Source organism: Narcine bancroftii, chromosome 1, assembly GCF_036971445.1.
Source record: "Narcine bancroftii isolate sNarBan1 chromosome 1, sNarBan1.hap1, whole genome shotgun sequence".
In the NCBI taxonomy this organism is placed as follows: domain Eukaryota; kingdom Metazoa; phylum Chordata; class Chondrichthyes; order Torpediniformes; family Narcinidae; genus Narcine; species Narcine bancroftii.
In genome coordinates, this window is record NC_091469.1 from 451,473,004 (window position 1) to 451,492,106 (window position 19,103).

Below are 19,103 nucleotides of genomic sequence, written 5' to 3' on the forward strand. Positions count from 1 at the left end.
TAAGCTTATTATTGTTACAAACAGAAAGTGCCTCCTATTAGTTAGCCAAAGTGCTTCAGCTTAGTGTAACAGTACATGACCATTGCATAAATTGGAGTGGTTTTGCCCACGTGCTTTCTAAATACTACAGCATTCCAGAATGCATGTACACCTGACAAAATATGCTTGTGTTAAATTGGATGCAGAGGAAATGAGACCATTGTCCAGATGGAATCTTAACTTCAGTCCTGCTTTCACTGTTTCTATGTGTCCTTTTAATAAAATTCAATGATATGGAATTCTTAGTTTAGTGATTGGAAAACTGTCACTGTTCAGGAGTTACCTGATCAGATTTATTGTCACACATCTTTTTGATCATTAAAATCCCATGGACAGATTGAGGCCATTTTTGATGTGTCTTCACCTATGCCTCGTGAATTTTTATTGTCCTTAATTGTAACTGGGATCCCTCCTCCTGTGTGTTCAGTGGAACTGCTTTTTTCCACGTCCCAGGAACATACTTCAGCATGTTTGCTCTTCTCCATTCCCGTCTCACTGTCAGGTGTGTTTTTGATCTTTCCAGTTGCAGAACCAGGGGTTAGTTTGACTTCCATGGGACATCGGTCAGCCGCAGATGATTTGTCCACTGTGATATCTGGAACTTTATCTTTTGTGTCCTTTTCCTTGTATTTACCCTTCATCTTTACCTTCTCTTCTTTCCTTTCTTTTGCTTTTTCCATTTCTTTGCCTCTTCCTGCAGAAACCAAGGTTTTGACAGATATTCCAAACCCTTTCGCTGTTGACTTTTTCTGGGGAATGCTGCTCAATAATAAGGCTGAGGCGGTGGAAGCTGGACTTCTTTCTGATTCTGGTGACTCCGATGGTTCAAACTCCCAAGGACAAACATTTGCTCTATTAATAGAAATCTGCAGCTGGCTCCCACTTGACGTCAAGGGTTCTGACATGGGTGTTTTGTCAGGTTCATTTCCCAAGGACTCTCCTTTCTTGTCCTCCTGTTTCACAACCTGGCTTTGCTCTGACGCATTGCTTGACCTTTCGTTGAAGTCCCAGGAGCAAATGTCAATAACTTTGCCTCTGTCATTTGCGTGGATATCTTTATCAATAATTGCAGGCTGATGAGTTACAGTTTTCTTCCCCTCTTCCAGGGTTGTTTGTGGCTCGTCAAAATCCCAGGGACACACTTCAGCTCTTACAGTGTTACCTTGAAAAGTCTGATTTGATTTGGTAATATTCTCCACCGCCTTGTGTTTGTTGGGATTCTGAGTCTTCACACTTGAATGGGAACTCTGAAGGTTTTGGGACTCCACTGGAGCAATAGATACATGCTTTTGAACTCTGGATTCTGAAGGAGTGCTATGCTGGTCTTGGAGCTCCCATGGACAGACTTCAGCTCTGTCAAAGTTATTACCCAATAGAGAGTTTGCTGCATCTGGACTAACTATAGGTTGACTCCCAGTATGTTGTTTCATTATTCCAGGTTTTGGAGCTCTTTTTGCTTCCTCAGATATCAGAGAGTGGCTCAAAGAATATTTTGGTTGGGGTGCTCCTATTTCATTGTTATCTGTTGGGTCGTGTCCTTTGTTAGTGTCTTTACTTCTCTGCTGACCTAATTGCCTTGAATGCTCTTCCATGCTTTGTGCCTTGCCTGTTATTCCCAAGGTTTTTTCCTTTGCACTAGCAATGACACTGAGAGATTTCTGCAACACAGCTGTTCTTGAATGCAAGTGTTTCTTGTCACTATTTAGGTTGTGTGCACTTGCAGACTTGCACACCAGAGGGACTGATTCGGTGGAAACATTATCCACCTTCTCATTGGTCTTTTTGGCTAACTTCCTCCCTATCAGTGAATCCAGCAGTCCTGCGTCCATGCTGGAAACCTCCACCTTGTCTGTGCCAGTGATGCTAGAGTTCTCACCCTGATCTCTCATGTGATCATAACTGCTGAGAGACTTCTGCAGTAACAATGCTTTACTTTTGATGGAATCTTCCTTTGCTTTCAGGTTGGATCCAGTGGGATCAAATGGGTTCCTCCTGCCAATGTTGATGCTGTTCCTGGCCAGAGCTGAGTCTGTGTGCTCCTTATCCTCCTTGCTGCACTGCCTGCTCACTGTCTCTGGGATCTCAGTGATGCGCTTCATGATTGATCGTCCTAAACCTTTCTTGGAGCTTCTCTTTTTTTGAAGGTGGGGGTTGTTGGCTGACATCTTTTTCCTTTTGTAAATCTCCAGCTGCGCATATAGTTTCTTCAACTCATCCTGCAAAAAAAAAGGAGAAAAACGTGAGAATAAAAAGCACACACTATTTTCGGCACAACATTTTAACATCTGACTTCAAAACAATAGATGTCATTCGACAATGAAATCAATGCGAAATTTGAGTAGGCTTTCAAACTCTGTTGCCAGTCTGTCTAAATGACATGGTGATAATTTAATTTATATCTATTGCTTATGATTGTATTTTATGCATTTCTGTAGCTGCAGCCAGCAAGAATTTCAGTATGAATGTACACTGTACTTCAGTATATGACCATAAACTCTCATCACTATTATCATTGAAGAATGAGTGTAGTGTTGACTGCTTATTCCATTGCTTCGACTTTTCCCAGAATTGTATGTCCGGGAACCAGATGACCCATTGAGTCTGTGCTAACAATCAGGCAACCATTTATACTAATCCTACTTGAATGTCACTTTTACCTCTGCACATTCCGATCAACTACCCCGCGATTCGTACTAGCCACCTACACAAAAGTGGCAATGTGGCCTGCAGCCTTTGGGATATGGGAGGAAAGCGGAGCAGTCAGAAGAATCCTCATGTAATCATGTGATTCTAGGGAGAAAGTTCAAACTCCACACAAAGAGTACTGAAGGTCAGAATTGCACTGGAGATGTGAAGCAGCAATTCTTCCATTTTGAGTCTCCAAGATATTTCATTCAGTTTCTTGAGAAGATGAGACATCTTTATTAATCTCTTTTAAAGATATTGATAAAAGATCTATCATGTACATTTCAATTGCTACTCACAGTCTGTGGATCTTCTGAGTGGCATTTGGAAATTCATCACAGAAAGCAGCTCAATTTAGCTTGGAGGCAACACCTGCGTGAGAAGTCTGTTGTGCGGACAGAAAATCTGGCAGAAGAAGTTGCAAGGATGCTTGACATAATCTTCTGTGCCGCTCTCATGCACAGGCAGCTTGATGGCCAGAGAGCAATCGGCTGGGAATTCTCCTTCAACATGGACAACACTTTCAAGAGTGGAAATTAGGAATCTTGGAGAGGGTGTGCAGTCTGGATTGCTGGATTGGTAGAGCATTGATCATTGGTTGGGTGAAGATAACTGGGGCAAAAGTGTGATTTTAAGAGGATGGGGTTGTCCAATGATGGTTGCGGAATCCCAATGTTAAGAAAGCGATTGAATGACGATAAGGGAGACACCGAATTAGGGAGGATATGTTCTGCCAGTGATTGTTAGGACTGGATGGGTGGGGTAATTCTGTTAATATTGCCAGTGTCTGATGCCTGTGATCATATGGAATGAAAACCAGTCATGGGATTGATGGCTTGTGTGTTTTAATGAATGTCTTGTTAGCCAGTACAAACACTCCTCTACCTCCAGGTCCATAAGGAATGTTTTAAAAGCACCTGCTTTAAACTGCTAGATCTTTTGAGGCCAATGGTTCAAATCAGAATGACTATTATGACAAAGGCATTATTATAACATTTAAATTTTAGACCCATTGACCAGAAGCCACTTGTCTTGCCTTATGTAAAGTTAGAAATGGCCAAGTTCAAGGTGGGCTTAATTTCTAGCATAACTCAAGACTACCCACTCAAATACATTTGGACTGAAAAGCTGTTATATTATATCAATTTAGTACAATACCAGTTTCTTTTTCTTTCTTCTTTGGCTTGGCTTCGCGGACGAAGATTTATGGAGGGGGTAAAAAGTCCACGTCAGCTGCAGGCTCGTTTGTGGCTGACCAGTCCGATGCGGGACAGGCAGACACGATTGCAGCGGTTGCAAGGGAAAATTGGTTGGTTGGGGTTGGGTGTTGGGTTTTTCCTCCTTTGCCTTTTGTCAGTGAGGTGGGCTCTGCGGTCTTCTTCAAAGGAGGCTGCTGCCCGCCAAACTGTGAGGCGCCAAGATGCACGGTTTGAGGCGTTATCAGCCCACTGGCGGTGGTCAATGTGGCAGGCACCAAGAGATTTCTTTAGGCAGTCCTTGTACCTTTTCTTTGGTGCACCTCTGTCACGGTGGCCAGTGGAGAGCTCGCCATATAATACGATCTTGGGAAGGCGATGGTCCTCCATTCTGGAGACGTGACCCATCCAGCGCAGCTGGATCTTCAGCAGCGTGGACTCGATGCTGTCGACCTCTGCCATCTCGAGTACCTCGACGTTAGGGGTGTGAGCGCTCCAATGGATGTTGAGGATGGAGCGGAGACAACGCTGGTGGAAGCGTTCTAGGAGCCGTAGGTGGTGCCGGTAGAGGACCCATGATTCGGAGCCGAACAGGAGTGTGGGTATGACAACGGCTCTGTATACGCTTATCTTTGTGAGGTTTTTCAGTTGGTTGTTTTTCCAGACTCTTTTGTGTAGTCTTCCAAAGGCGCTATTTGCCTTGGCGAGTCTGTTGTCTATCTCATTGTCGATCCTTGCATCTGATGAAATGGTGCAGCCGAGATAGGTAAACTGGTTGACCGTTTTGAGTTTTGTGTGCCCGATGGAGATGTGGGGGGGCTGGTTTAATATCAGTTTAACCATATAACATATAACCATATATAACCATATAACGATTTACAGCACAGAACAGGCCAGTTCGGCCCTACTAGTCCATGCTGTAGCAAATCCCCAACCTCCTAGTCCCACTGACAAGCACCCGGTCCATACCCCTATCCATGTAGCGACCCAATTTGCTAAAAGTATACAGCCTTTCTCCATTAATTGTTCAGCAATTCAAATCATGGTAACAGGTTCAAATTCATGTTCAAGTTCATCATCAGCCGATTGAACAAGTACAACAGAAAGAAACAGCGTTCTCCTGTCCTCGGGGCACAACATGCAGACACACATAACACACAGACAGACAAACAAGACATGTGCAGGATAAATAAATAAATTTTGATTTTGTTGAACGCAACAGTGAACGTAACTGTGGCACTAAAAGTGGAATGCTGATCTGGCAGAAAGAAAACAGACCATAAAACAATTTAGACCAGTGGTCTCAACCATTTTCTTTCCACTCACCTACCACCTTAAGTAATCCCTATGTCATCCTATTTATAAAAATTTCACAGGGGTCCCAGGTCAGATCCCTAGAGAACACCACTTGTCATTGACCTGCAGATCAAATACGTCCCATCTACTACCATCCTCTACCTTCTGTGGGCCATCCATTTACAAGTCCATGCAGCTAAGGATCCTTGAATTCCATGGCTCATGACATTCTGGTTGAGCCTACCATGGATGGACCTTTTCAAATGCTATACTAAAATCCATATGCACTACATTCACTGTCATGATAATGAATATGAATGAGAAGTACCGGAAGTCACGTGGTATGAGAGAGAGATAAGAGCACAAGCAGGAGAACAAAGGAAACTGGAAAATAAAGCCACTGAGAAGTTTACCTAATAAAACTTGTGTTTGATGTTTTATTAACTTCACATTTCGGGCCACAAATGTGACATTGGCGACTCAAGGATGGACCTTTTCAAATGCTATACTAAAATCCATATGCACTACATTCACCATTCTACCTTCATCAATTTCTTTCATCACCTTCTCAAGAAACTAATTTAGGTTCTATCACATCTCTCCTGTGATAGGTCTTGCCCTTTTTCTTTCAAGCTGCTCTTCGAGAGTTGCCAAGCATGTGGAGGCATTACAGGCCACTCTTGTGTATTGCCCTGGCCATAACACTGACATGGATGTCACTGAACAAGTTGATTTAATTTAGATCCCAAGTAAAACAAGTGTAGCTTGGTGTTGACAGATTGAAAGAAATTGCAATTATGATGACTAAAAAGTTACAAATTTTTACCCTGATGTCATCTGGATCCAGACTGTGTTCACTCCAAGCTGAGGTAATGCTGCTGTTCAAATAGGATCCTGATCTGCCCATGTCCAACTCGTCCTCATAGGCCTCTGTTGCTATGTCATCCCTGGGGTTGATGCCTGCTTGAAGAAACTAAGAGAGAAATGAAAGGATCACATTTGGTTGTCATGTGACTGTCATAGCTGAAATCTAAAGGTAGATCCTTTCCAATATTGAATCAGATATTAAAGAATGAGCAGATTGCTGATATTGACTAATTCTCATGAGATTTAAGACCTCTGTGTGTGCAGTCAAATTTCAAAATTGACATAAGAATTTTGTCGTCCGGACCATGTACACCATTCTGTGAAAGTAATGTGGTAAATCAACAATCAATATTGAAATCACCAACTTCAATTCACTAGCTTTCCCAGTTTGTATCAGAATTGGCCCGACAGCAAAACTGTGACAAAATAAGCACATTAACTTTTGGAGAGACAAAGGGAATAAGAGAACAGAGGGACGTCTGTAAGATGATACAGTCCAAAGTTGTCAAGTTTATAACTTACAACACCAGATTAGGAACAAACCCTAAACCAAATGTTGGTGGGAATGTTCATTGCAGCAAAGCAGGTCATGATGTTTGTTCTGGAAGAAGATGGTAAACAAAATGCAGTGTTTAATAATGAAGATATTTTAAAATTTAAATGTAGGCATATAGCACGTTAACAGGCCCTTTCAGCCCACGAGCCCATGCCACCCAATTACACCCATTTAACCTACAACCTATCTTTGGAATGATGGGAGGAAACTGAAGCACCCAGACAAAACCCAAGTAGACACAGGGAAATCATACAAACTCTTTACAGAAAGCATGGGCTTTAAGGCCTGGTTCTGGTCATTGGCAGTGCAACAGTGTTGCACTACCTGCTATGTTAACCATGCTGCCTGTGGTTTCACTGCTTAACAAAGATAAATTATTGGCAGGCAAAGGTGTTTCCAAAATTATATGACACTTTTCTCTGCAATTCTGTCCCACAATCACAAATAGTCCAGAGTGTGTCACATCACTGTTCTCCCAGAGTGGATTATACCCAGGAAAAATCAAGTACATCAAAAACATGTTGAGACAGGTGTGCAGAGGGTATTTGACTCTATGCCTTCAACACTGTGTATAGCTGTATCAAGAGGTCCCACCTTTTATTCTATTCCCATCAATGGCCAACATGCCGAATGTTCTTTTCATCATCTTATCCAAATGAGTTGTCACTATTAAGGCACCTGTACATTTGGTTTTTCTATTCTACAATACTGTCCAGTGCCCTATCATTCACTGCATGAGTCCTGTCTTGCTTTGACTTTTTAATCACGGCAAATTTAGGCTTGGGTCAATTATTCTGCAATTTAAACACCATTCCTTGCCTCCTATCATATGTCAACACTAGGGGGTGCTGCTGCACTGTTTCTCCTCTAGCTATTCTCGAGGCGGTGTGACAGGTAACATTTCAATGTTATTTTCTCCTTGGCCAAATGAACAAAAATGAATATTTTAAGTGGAACCTGTCTAATTGGTGGAAGGACAATGGTAGACTAGAATGGTGAAAGGGAGATGGATAGATGGCTGCAGGAAGTAGAGGAAGAGGCACCAAGGGAGTAATGAAAAAGGGGATGAAAGGAAAAAAGAGGTAGCATCTGAGGAGAAGGGAAGGTATAAAAGAGCAGAAGAGCAGACAATGAAGTGAAAAAAGTAGCTCCAGTATGAAGGCAAGAGGACTCCTTGACCATCAAATCTTGGGAAACACTTCTTAATCGCATTGCTGTCCAGGTATCCATTCTGCTGCACAGAATCATTTCTGAGTACAGTGACCTTTTTATGGAGGAACTGGGGAAACTGCCAGTGACATACTCCATGTGGCTTGACCCAGAAGTGAGGCCCGAGGTTCATCTGGCACACCGTATAGCAATGAAGGACAGGGCAAAGGCCAAGCTCGACAGGATGCAGGACCTAGGCGTGATTACCCCAGTCTTCGAGCCCACTGAGTGGATGTCCTCTATGGTGGCTGCTAAGAAAAAAAGATGGACAGGAGATCCAGATCTGTATCGACCAAAGAGACCTCAATACAGCTTTAAAATGACCACACCGTCCAATGCGTACCACAGAGAAAGTTGCTGCGCAGATGGCCGACACAACAGTATTTTCAGTTTTGGATGCAAATAATTCCTTCTGGCAAATCAAACTTGATTACAAATCATTGCTGCTGACCACATTCAGCACAAGTTTCGGCCGATATAGATTCCTGGGAATGCCATTTGGAATCAATTCAGCCAGCAAAATATTTCAAAGATCAATGGAGCAAATCCTGTGGGGTATCCCTGTGCCATCATTGTTGATGACATACTTGTAGGTGGCAAAGATTTGGAAGTACACAATGCAAATTTAAAAAAGATACTTGATAGAGCACGGAAGGATAATCTTAAGATCAACCCCTGTAAGTGCAGGTTTCACCAAAACCAGGTCGGTTACGTAGGTCATGTTTTCAAAGGAGAAGGCCTGAAGGCGGACACTTCAAAGACTAGAGCAATCAATGAAATGCCAGTATCAACAGACGTGACAGCGCTACAATGTTTCTTGGGCATGGTCAACTACCTGAGCAAGTTCATTCCGAACACTAGTGATCTTACTGCCCAGCTAAGGCAGTTGACGCATAAAGATGTGGTCTGGTCCTGGCAGGAGCAATAACAAAATGCATTCCATGTATTAAAAAGGCATATGTTATCCCCACCTGTTCTATCATACTACGACATGCGGAGATCAGTTATGTTAACCTATGAATGGATCACAGTACGGTTTGAGTGCAGCATGTCTACAAGTGAGAAACCAGAGGTCTATGCATCCAGGTCACTCACCACCACAGAGACCAGATACGTCCAAATAGAGAAGGAGTTGTTGGCAGTCGTTTTCACCTGCTCAAAATTCAATGACTACATTTATGGTAGACCAGTGACCATAGAGACAGACCACTTAACTCTGGTCACAATCTGAAAAAGCCAATCCATGCAGCCCCTGCATGTTTACAGAGAATGATGTCCAGGCTTCAGAAATACAACATGACTTTAATTTACAAATGCGGAAAACAAATGCACTTAGCCGATGTGCTATCTCGTGCCCCCAGGAAATGCACGATCCAGCAAGCTGAGGAAGAGGACACATTTGATATAATGACAGTAATGTACATCTTCTACTCCCGGTTGGGGGAACTGAGACAGCACACAACTGAAGATACAACTTTGAGGACCCTGAACACTTTTATCAAGGATAGCTGGCCTGACAAGCAGTGCAGCCTATTATCACCTGAAGGGCAGCCCTACTTCCCATTCTGGGACAAATTGCTCATTGATGATGGAATCATAATGAAAGGTCTGAGAGCAGTAGTTCCAAGTTCACTGCAAAACATTTATGTGAACATCCTGCACAAAGGGCACCCAGGGGTAGAAGCAACCAAACCCAGGGCTAGAGACATAGTTTATTTGGCCAGGAATGACATAGACCAGGAGGTACAAGCTCACTGGGTGTGCAATAGCATCAGGCCGCACCAACAGAAAGAGCCGCAGCAGCTTCACACAGTGCCAGACCTCCCCTGGTCAACTGTGGCAACAGACATCTTCGAATGGCACGGTCAACAGTATTTGGCTCTTGTCGATTCATACTCTGAATGGTTTACGATAGACCTTTTGCCCAACGTCACCTCGTCGGCCAGTAATTATCAAGTTAAAGAGACACTTTTCAGTACATGCCCCCCCCCTCCACACTCTGCTCTCAGACAATGGCACCCTGTTCACCAGTGAGAAATTCAAACATATTCCAACAACATGGAATTTCAACCACATCACTAGCACCCAAGAGTACCCACAGTCAAACTGGTTGGCTGAAAGAACCATGAGGAGCACAAAGCAACTCATGGAGAAGTCCCACAGGGAAATTCTTAAACCTGCTGAATGTAAGGAACATCCTTGGCGACACCATATTTAGCTGTCCGTGCACACATGGACGACTCTGTTTGTGGCAAGGAGATTCTTGGGGCCTAAGCTAAAGAACCCACAAGAAATTAAATCCCAACGGCTGAACAGGAGGCTAATACTGAAAAGGTGCTATGACAGAAACATCTGGCACTCGTGCCATTAGTAGAAGGGCAAGTCATAAAGGTGCCAACTCCCCAAGGCTACAATTGTATGGGCATAGTCGAAAGGAGCTGCCAGGAGCCCAGGTCATGCATGGTAAAATCAGAAGGAAGGGTGTATCAGAGAAACCGTTGACATATCCTACCTGTAAGGGAGCTACCCCCATCCCAAACCATTCCTGATGAGAGTATAAACCAGAATCTGGAACATGAACCCAGGGTAGGTGGAGATCCCTCAGTAACAACCCATGAACCAAATGCCCACAACCCCGAGACCACGGATGGCACATCCTATCAAGATGAAGCACCCAAAGCAGCACCCCAAGTATCCATTTCCACCAATGGCTGCAACATAACACGCTTCGGGCGCACTTGTAACCCCAACCCAAAATATCGGGATTAAACTGGGCTGACTGCTCAGTGCTGAACTATAATTATTAAAACCTACATGGATTGTGGTATGTGAAGCGGGTTGCCCAAGAAAGGAGATATAAACAGCTGCTCCTATTGGCTGTCTGCACCTGCTGCAGCCACTGTACTCAGCACAATGCTATTGCGCATGTGCAAGTCCCCCCAAAGCATGCTAGTTAAAGATGAGACAGAGCTTGGCTGGTAGTGGACACCATTTGAGGGGCTCTCGTTAAACATTGTATTGTTTAATTTAACAATAAAGCATACGTCAGAGGTTGCCACTTTGTGTTGTCTGGTTATTCAATGTTTCTTCTTTTTTCTTTCTTCTTTCTTTTCTTTGGCTTGGCTTCGCGGACGAAGATTTATGGAGGGGGTAAAAAGTCCACGTCAGCTGCAGGCTCGTTTGTGGCTGACCAGTCCGATGCGGGACAGGCAGACACGATTGCAGCGGTTGCAAGGGAAAATTGGTTGGTTGGGGTTGGGTGTTGGGTTTTTCCTCCTTTGCCTTTTGTCAGTGAGGTGGGCTCTGCGGTCTTCTTCAAAGGAGGCTGCTGCCCGCCAAACTGTGAGGCGCCAAGATGCACGGTTTGAGGCGTTATCAGCCCACTGGCGGTGGTCAATGTGGCAGGCACCAAGAGATTTCTTTAGGCAGTCCTTGTACCTTTTCTTTGGTGCACCTCTGTCACGGTGGCCAGTGGAGAGCTCGCCATATAATACGATCTTGGGAAGGCGATGGTCCTCCATTCTGGAGACGTGACCCATCCAGCGCAGCTGGATCTTCAGCAGCGTGGACTCGATGCTGTCGACCTCTGCCATCTCGAGTACCTCGACGTTAGGGGTGTGAGCGCTCCAATGGATGTTGTGTGAGCGCTCCAATGGATGTTGAGGATGGAGCGGAGACAACGCTGGTGGAAGCGTTCTAGGAGCCGTAGGTGGTGCCGGTAGAGGACCCATGATTCGGAGCCGAACAGGAGTGTGGGTATGACAACGGCTCTGTATACGCTTATCTTTGTGAGGTTTTTCAGTTGGTTGTTTTTCCAGACTCTTTTGTGTAGTCTTCCAAAGGCGCTATTTGCCTTGGCGAGTCTGTTGTCTATCTCATTGTCGATCCTTGCATCTGATGAAATGGTGCAGCCGAGATAGGTAAACTGGTTGACCGTTTTGAGTTTTGTGTGCCCGATGGAGATGTGGGGGGGCTGGTAGTCATGGTGGGGAGCTGGCTGATGGAGGACCTCAGTTTTCTTCAGGCTGACTTCCAGGCCAAACATTTTGGCAGTTTCCGCAAAGCAGGACGTCAAGCGCTGAAGAGCTGGCTCTGAATGGGCAACTAAAGCGGCATCATCTGCAAAGAGTAGTTCACGGACAAGTTTCTCTTGTGTCTTGGTGTGAGCTTGCAGGCGCCTCAGATTGAAGAGACTGCCATCCGTGCGGTACCGGATGTAAACAGCGTCTTCATTGTTGGGGTCTTTCATGGCTTGGTTCAGCATCATGCTGAAGAAGATTGAAAAGAGGGTTGGTGCGAGAACACAGCCTTGCTTCACGCCATTGTTAATGGAGAAGGGTTCAGAGAGCTCATTGCTGTATCTGACCCGACCTTGTTGGTTTTCGTGCAGTTGGATAATCATGTTGAGGAACTTTGGGGGACATCCGATGCGCTCTAGTATTTGCCAAAGCCCTTTCCTGCTCACGGTGTCGAAGGCTTTGGTGAGGTCAACAAAGGTGATGTAGAGTCCTTTGTTTTGTTCTCTGCACTTTTCTTGGAGCTGTCTGAGGGCAAAGACCATGTCAGTGGTTCCTCTGTTTGCGCGAAAGCCGCACTGTGATTCTGGGAGAATATTCTCAGCGACACTAGGTATTATTCTATTTAGTAGAATCCTAGCGAAGATTTTGCCTGCAATGGAGAGCAACGTGTTTCCCCTGTAGTTTGAGCAGTCTGATTTCTCGCCTTTGTTTTTGTACAGGGTGATGATGGTGGCATCACGAAGATCCTGAGGCAGTTTACCTTGGTTTGCCCCAGTCCGGGCACAGGGAGAGCAGCAGCGGCCCCGGCCCCGGTCCGGGCGAAGGGTAGACGGCGGCGGCCCCGATACGGGCAGGAGCAAGGGGGAGACGGCGGCCCCAGTCCGGGCACAGGGAGAGCAGCAGCGGCCCCGGCCCCGGTCCGGGCGAAGGGTAGACGGCGGCGGCCCCGATCCGGGCAGGAGCAAGGGGGAGACGGCGGCCCCAGTCCGGGCACAGGGAGAGCAGCAGCGGCCCCGGCCCCGATCCGGGCGAAGGGTAGACGGCGGCGGCCACGATACGGGCAGGAGCAAGGGGGAGACGGCGGCCCCGGCCTCGGTCGAGTGAGGCAGGCGGAGGCCCCGGTCCGGACAGTGAGTGGGAGGCGGCGGCCCCAGTCCAGGCACAGGGAGAGCAGCAGCGGCCCCGGCCCCGGTCCGGGCGAAGGGTAGACGGCGGCGGCCCCGATCCGGGCAGGAGCAAGGGGGAGACGGCGGCCCCAGTCCGGGCACAGGGAGAGCAGCAGCGGCCCCGGTCCGGGCGAAGGGTAGACGGCGGCGGCCCCGATACGGGCAGGAGCAAGGGGGAGACGGCGGCCCCGGCCTCGGTCGAGTGAGGCAGACGGAGGCCCCGGTCCGGGCAGGGAGTGGGAGGCGGTGGCCCCAGTCCAGGCACAGGGTGAACTGCGGCGGCCTCGGCCCCGGTCCGGGCAGTATGGACCGACCTAGGAGGGGAGGCAGACCCCTCCAGCCCGGGTAAGAAACCTGCATAGGAGAAGGCCACTCCGATATAAAACCTACGACCCAAGGACCTTGCTGCCACGTCCCAGCTTGCTTGGCCACGGCACACGAACCATGGGTGTAAAGGGTGGGGCCAGTACTGCGCGCACTGCACTCCACCTAAAAGCTCCTTTGCGCAGGCCCGAGGACAGGTCCACGTCCTCCCCCTCAACGTCCTCCCCCTCCACGTCCTCCCCCTCCACGTCCTCCCCCTCCACGTCCTCCCCCTCAAAAGATGCTCACAAACTCAAGCTAGCATGCTGGAACATCAGAACCATGCTAGACAAGACTGACAGCCATCGACCTGAACGTCGGTCTGCCCTCATTGCACATGAACTCCTCAGACTTGACATCGACATAGCCGCTCTCAGTGAAGTCCGCCTGGCAGATGTAGGCAGCCTCCAAGAACGCGGCGCGGGCTACACACTCTACTGGTCTGGCAAGCCTTCGGATGAACGACGCCTATCTGGTGTAGGCTTCATGGTCAAGAGCTTCATTGCCTCCAAACTCGAAAACCTTCTGACAGGCCTCTCGGACCGAATCATGTCCATGCGACTCCCACTTCAAAACAAGCGTCACATCACCCTCATCAGTTTCTATGCTCCAACCCTCCAGGCGGAACCAGCAGAAAAGAACAAGTTCTACACCGACCTGCGCAACCTCATCCAACGTACCCCTACAGCCGACAAGGTTGTCATGCTGGGCGACTTCAACGCTCGTGTCGGCAAAGACTCAGAAACCTGGCCAGGAATCCTGGGCAAGCATGGCGTCGGCAAGTGCAACGACAATGGGCGCCTCCTGTTGGAGCTCTGCGCAGAACAGCGGCTTGTCATTACAAACACCCTTTTTCAGCAGAGGGACAGCCTTAAGACCACCTGGATGCATCCCCGATCCAAACACTGGCACCTCCTGGACTACATCCTGGTGCGAGAAAGTGACAAACAAGATGTGCTCCACACCAGGGTCATGCCTAGCGCGGAATGCCACACTGACCACCGGCTGGTTCGCTGCAAGCTCAACCTTCACTTCAAGCCAAAGCCCAGGAACAATAAAGCCCCCAGAAAGAGGTTCAATGTTGGAAAACTGCAGTCAGACGAAGCGAGAGGAAACTTCCAGGCAAACCTCAAAGCAAAGCTCGACGTTGCAACCCGCCTCACGGACCCGTCCCCTGAAACCCTCTGGGATCAGTTGAAGACTACCATACTGCAATCCACTGAAGAGGTACTGGGCTTCTCCTCCAGGAAAAACAAGGACTGGTTTGACGAAAACAGCCAGGAAATCCAGGAGCTGCTGGCAAAGAAGCGAGCTGCCCACCAGGCTCACCTTACAAAGCCGTCCTGTCCAGAGAAGAAACAAGCCTTCCGTCGCGCATGCAGCCATCTTCAGCGCAAACTCCGGGAGATCCAAAATGAGTGGTGGACTAGCCTCGCCAAACGAACACAGCTCAGCGCGGACATTGGCGACTTCAGGGGTTTCTATGAGGCTCTAAAGGCTGTGTACGGCCCCTCACCCCAAGTCCAAAGCCCGCTGCGCAGCTCAGACGGCAAAGTCCTCCTCAGCGACAAGATCTCCATCCTCAACCGATGGTCAGAACACTTCCAATCTCTTTTCAGTACCAACCGCTCAGTCCAAGATTCCGCCCTGCTCCAGCTCCCTCAACAGCCCCTAAGGCTAGAGCTGGATGAGGTTCCCACCCTGGATGAGACATATAAGGCAATCGAACAACTGAAAAGTGGCAAAGCAGCAGGTATGGATGGAATCCCCCCAGAAGTCTGGAAGGCTGGCGGCAAAACTCTGCATGCCAAACTGCATGAGTTTTTCAAGCTTTATTCAATGTGGGTATGAAGGAAATAACATTCATCTGGGTTTTGGATAGGTTAGGTACATAAAAAGAGGACAAATGTGCAGAAGTGAGAGACATGCCACGTCTCTGTTCTCAGTGGCAATGACCCTGTGGCTGGCTGCAATCTGTGATTTTAAACATCAATTATCTATTGAATCAACATCTTAATCTGCAGCTGCTCTCAGCAATATGGTCAAGAGTTAAATTGGATCACTCATTTAACAAATTGGTGTGAAATCAAACATGTTGTGTGGGGGGACTGGGTCCAGGAGAATAACAACTGAAAAGCAAGAGTCAATTTTCCCTGCTCAGGTCACAGTCACTGACTTGGCAATGGAAATATACAAGCAAGTCCCAATCTCCGTCTAACACTGACAGCTCATCTCATGCACACTGTGACAGGGAATGGCTGTGAATGAATTAAGTATTAGTGCAATGATTTAGTACTTTGTTTTCAACAGCTGCACTCAGGAGGGATGTTAAAGAAAAATTGAGTATGATTTTACTCCATGACCTCTTTCTATTAGATTTAGTTTAAGATTCCCTGAATTTTTAATGCTTACTGAAAATATTATGTACAAGAAGAAGCTGTATGCAGTGGATAACCAAACTTACAAAATAAAGTCATGCTGACCCTGTGAAGGTTAAGACTATAATAGATTTATTGAATATATAAATATATCCACATTTTTTAAAAGGTATCAGTGATGTACACAAGCAATTGAACGGATACTGGGAGATTATGCTCTGCACATTCTGTTTTTCCTGTGCCAGTATTAAATTCCTTTTTATTTAAACATAATAATGTCCCTCCTACTCTATCTGACCTCGACATAGTCTAGCTCACTGGATAGTAAGACATATTACACCAAAACACCTGAACGAGGCGTAACAGGATAGTAAGTGATTTGTAAGGTCTCCAATATTATTGGCAAGCAGCAAACCTAAGCTTGCTCTCAACAGATGTGCCTTTTCCTGATTTGTGCATAATTACAATCTGTTTGCCATCCTGACTGATTAAAGGAGATTTGCATGGGTTAGATGTTGACAACACAGTTGCTGGCAAGCTCAATAGGTGCAAACACAGGTATGTCTTTTCATATTTTAATTTCAGAAACAAACCAAGAATATTCACAAAAGTTCAGCTTCACTCATAGAATCATGTGACAACGATGTGTGCATGATCTGACTAAGGCGGGGCGGGAGGGCACTGGAGAATGTGGCAGCTGGCGGGAGAAATTTGCACATTATTTCATATGTGTCTGAAAGTCAAGCTTCAGGAGTTTTCCTCATTATGTTGCAAGTCAATTACAGAGATGATGGTTAACATACAAAAAAGGGCACTCATTAAAATGTGCATTAAGTACAGCAATTCAAGACACAGAGGTTGGGGCTTTGCTTCTAACACAGTGGTGGTGTGCTTCCTAGAGTTGCGTGGAGTTAAGCTCATTGGTTGAAATGAAAATGCTACATTAATTATGGACAAGAGTCCTGTTTGGGGCTGGTGTTAGGGGTTGCCTGCCAGTAGAAAGAGAAAAGCGCATGTAGCTCCAGTAGGTCAGGTGTATCCGTGGAGAGAGAATGAGTCAGGTTCCGGAGCCTTCATCAGAACTGGAAAAGACGAGCAGTTTGGGCTGTAGCAAGGGGAAGCGAAGAGAATGGATGAAATGTGACAGGGTGCAGATCAAAGTTGTCAAAATAAAAAAAAATGTTATAAACTGGTATTTGAAATTAAAGTGTATAGGGTTAAAGTGAAATATAGTAAATTGAAACAGTGATACAGGCACATTTGTGAAAAGAGAAGGGGGTTACCTGAAATTATTGAGCTCAATTTTAAATTTGTAGGGTTGGACCATAACTCATCAGAAACAGAGGTTTCAGTTTACAATGGCCCTGTTGATGTGAGAGGCCCAGAGTGGAAATAGGATGCAGAATTAAAGTTGTTGCAACTTGAGCCTCAGTGCTCAGGCCAATAACATTGGTAACCCTTTACTTCCTATGGATGGCCCGGCAAAGTTTACTGAGCACTTTTGTGTGTTGCCAACTGTCAATTTCAGGGTTCAATTAGATAAATGGCAATGACGCCAAAGAGAGCTGCCAAAACACCTCACTATTTTCCCGGAAACAACTGCAAGTTTTAAAAAGGTGCGGTGTAACAACCGAAAGTCACTGGCAGTGATGTGGAAACCGTAGATCTTATCTGGGTGATTTTGTCAAAGAAATGCTACATTTCTCCACAATAGTCTCCACTGGCACATCTCCTTTGTCAGGTATCAGCCTGGAATAGACAAGTCCACGGTGTTTGCTCCCTAGTGGAATCTGAAATGCTTTCTGGTATTAGTGTCAACTTTTGTACTGCCATGATAGTTGAAACACAAAATCCACTTGGAGGAAACATTTGCAGAGTTTTCGAGATAACCTACCCATGCAACTGCAATGAAAACCTAGAATCTGGAATTTATCAAGTTATCACTAAATAATATTTTGTACTGTGGTGTTTTATCCTGGAAATGATCTGTAGAAGAGGTACAAGGACTGCCTAAAGAAATCTCTTGGTGCCTGCCACATTGACCACCGCCAGTGGGCTGATATCGCCTCAAACCGTGCATCTTGGCGCCTCACAGTTTGGCGGGCAGCAACCTCCTTTGAAGAAGACCGCAGAGCCCACCTCACTGACAAAAGGCAAAGGAGGAAAAACTCAACACCCAACCCCAACCAACCAATTTTCCCTTGCAACCGCTGCAACCGTGTCTGCCTGTCCCGCATCGGACTGGTCAGCCACAAACGAGCCTGCAGCTGACGTGGACTTTTTACCCCCTCCATAAATCTTCGTCCGCGAAGCCAAGCCAAAGAAAGAAGAAAGATCTGTATCAGCAGTGATGAAATCAGTAACAATGAATTACTATTTCATTATCATTAAGCAACATTAATTGTATTTAATTATGGCACTGAGCAACTAGAGAACAAGTCTGTGATACAAGATTAATGATGAAAAAGAAACATAAAAAGTTTGAGCCTCAATGTTAAACATGGATTACTTACATGTAAGTAAATCCATTTAGCACACTAATTAAATTCTGTTCCATTATAAATTACTTCACGAACAGAGATTTTAATTTTTAAAATCTTTTTAATTTTGGAGGGACAGAACAATAACAGGCCCTTCCGGCCCATGAGCCCGCGCGGCCCAATATACCCATATGACCAATTAACCGACTAATCCCATCCATCTTTGGAACATGGGAGGAAACTGGAGCACCCTTTACAGACAGTGCCAGATTCGAACCCAGGTAGTTGCCGTTGTAATAACATTGTGCCAACCACTACACTAACTGTGCTGCCCTAAGATGTGAAGTGATTTGCCTCAAAAAATTCTGGTTCATTTTGGCTATTAATTTTTATCTAATCTCAAAATATTGCTTTGATTTGCTCCTTTGATCCAACCATTCTGAAAAGCAAAAACTAATAATATGTAAAATTTAAATGGAACAGGAAGTAGAAATAATGTTGATTTACTCTTTGACTTTATGCAGCTGTTCCATTAGAACTGAGTTAAACTGAAATAATTGGTTATTTCAACCAATTTGATTGCAAAAAAATAGCAAATTAACAAGCAATATAAATACTAATATTGCCATCAACAAAGTATCAACAATTGCCCAGGACTTCAAAGAAAGCTTGTACTAAGGTGTACTGAACTTTGTGAAATGAATTCCTCTTTCTAAATATCAATGTTGTTAGCTGGGGGGGAATCTTTGCCATCGGGAAATAGTAGCGCTTTTTCAACTGGCATCTTGTCCCAGGAATGAACTGCGACAGGGTCCAGTAGGAAAAGAAAACTGTCAGCATGCCAGCATC

At 45.8% G+C, this 19,103-nt stretch overlaps 1 protein-coding gene across 1 annotated transcript in view; it reads right to left on the reverse strand.

Moving 5' to 3' along the window:
* Window positions 1-322: 322 nt before the first annotated feature.
* The window catches only part of gpr158a (G protein-coupled receptor 158a), a 694,119-nt gene continuing 675,338 nt past the window's right edge, over window positions 323-19,103 (reverse strand). The window contains exons 10-11 of the mRNA XM_069914575.1: window positions 6,043-6,189; window positions 323-2,255 (exon numbers count right to left, since the gene is read on the reverse strand). Coding sequence (XP_069770676.1) covers window positions 339-2,255; window positions 6,043-6,189 — 2,064 coding nt within the window. The 3' untranslated portion in view covers window positions 323-338. The remainder of the gene's footprint in view (window positions 2,256-6,042; window positions 6,190-19,103) is intronic.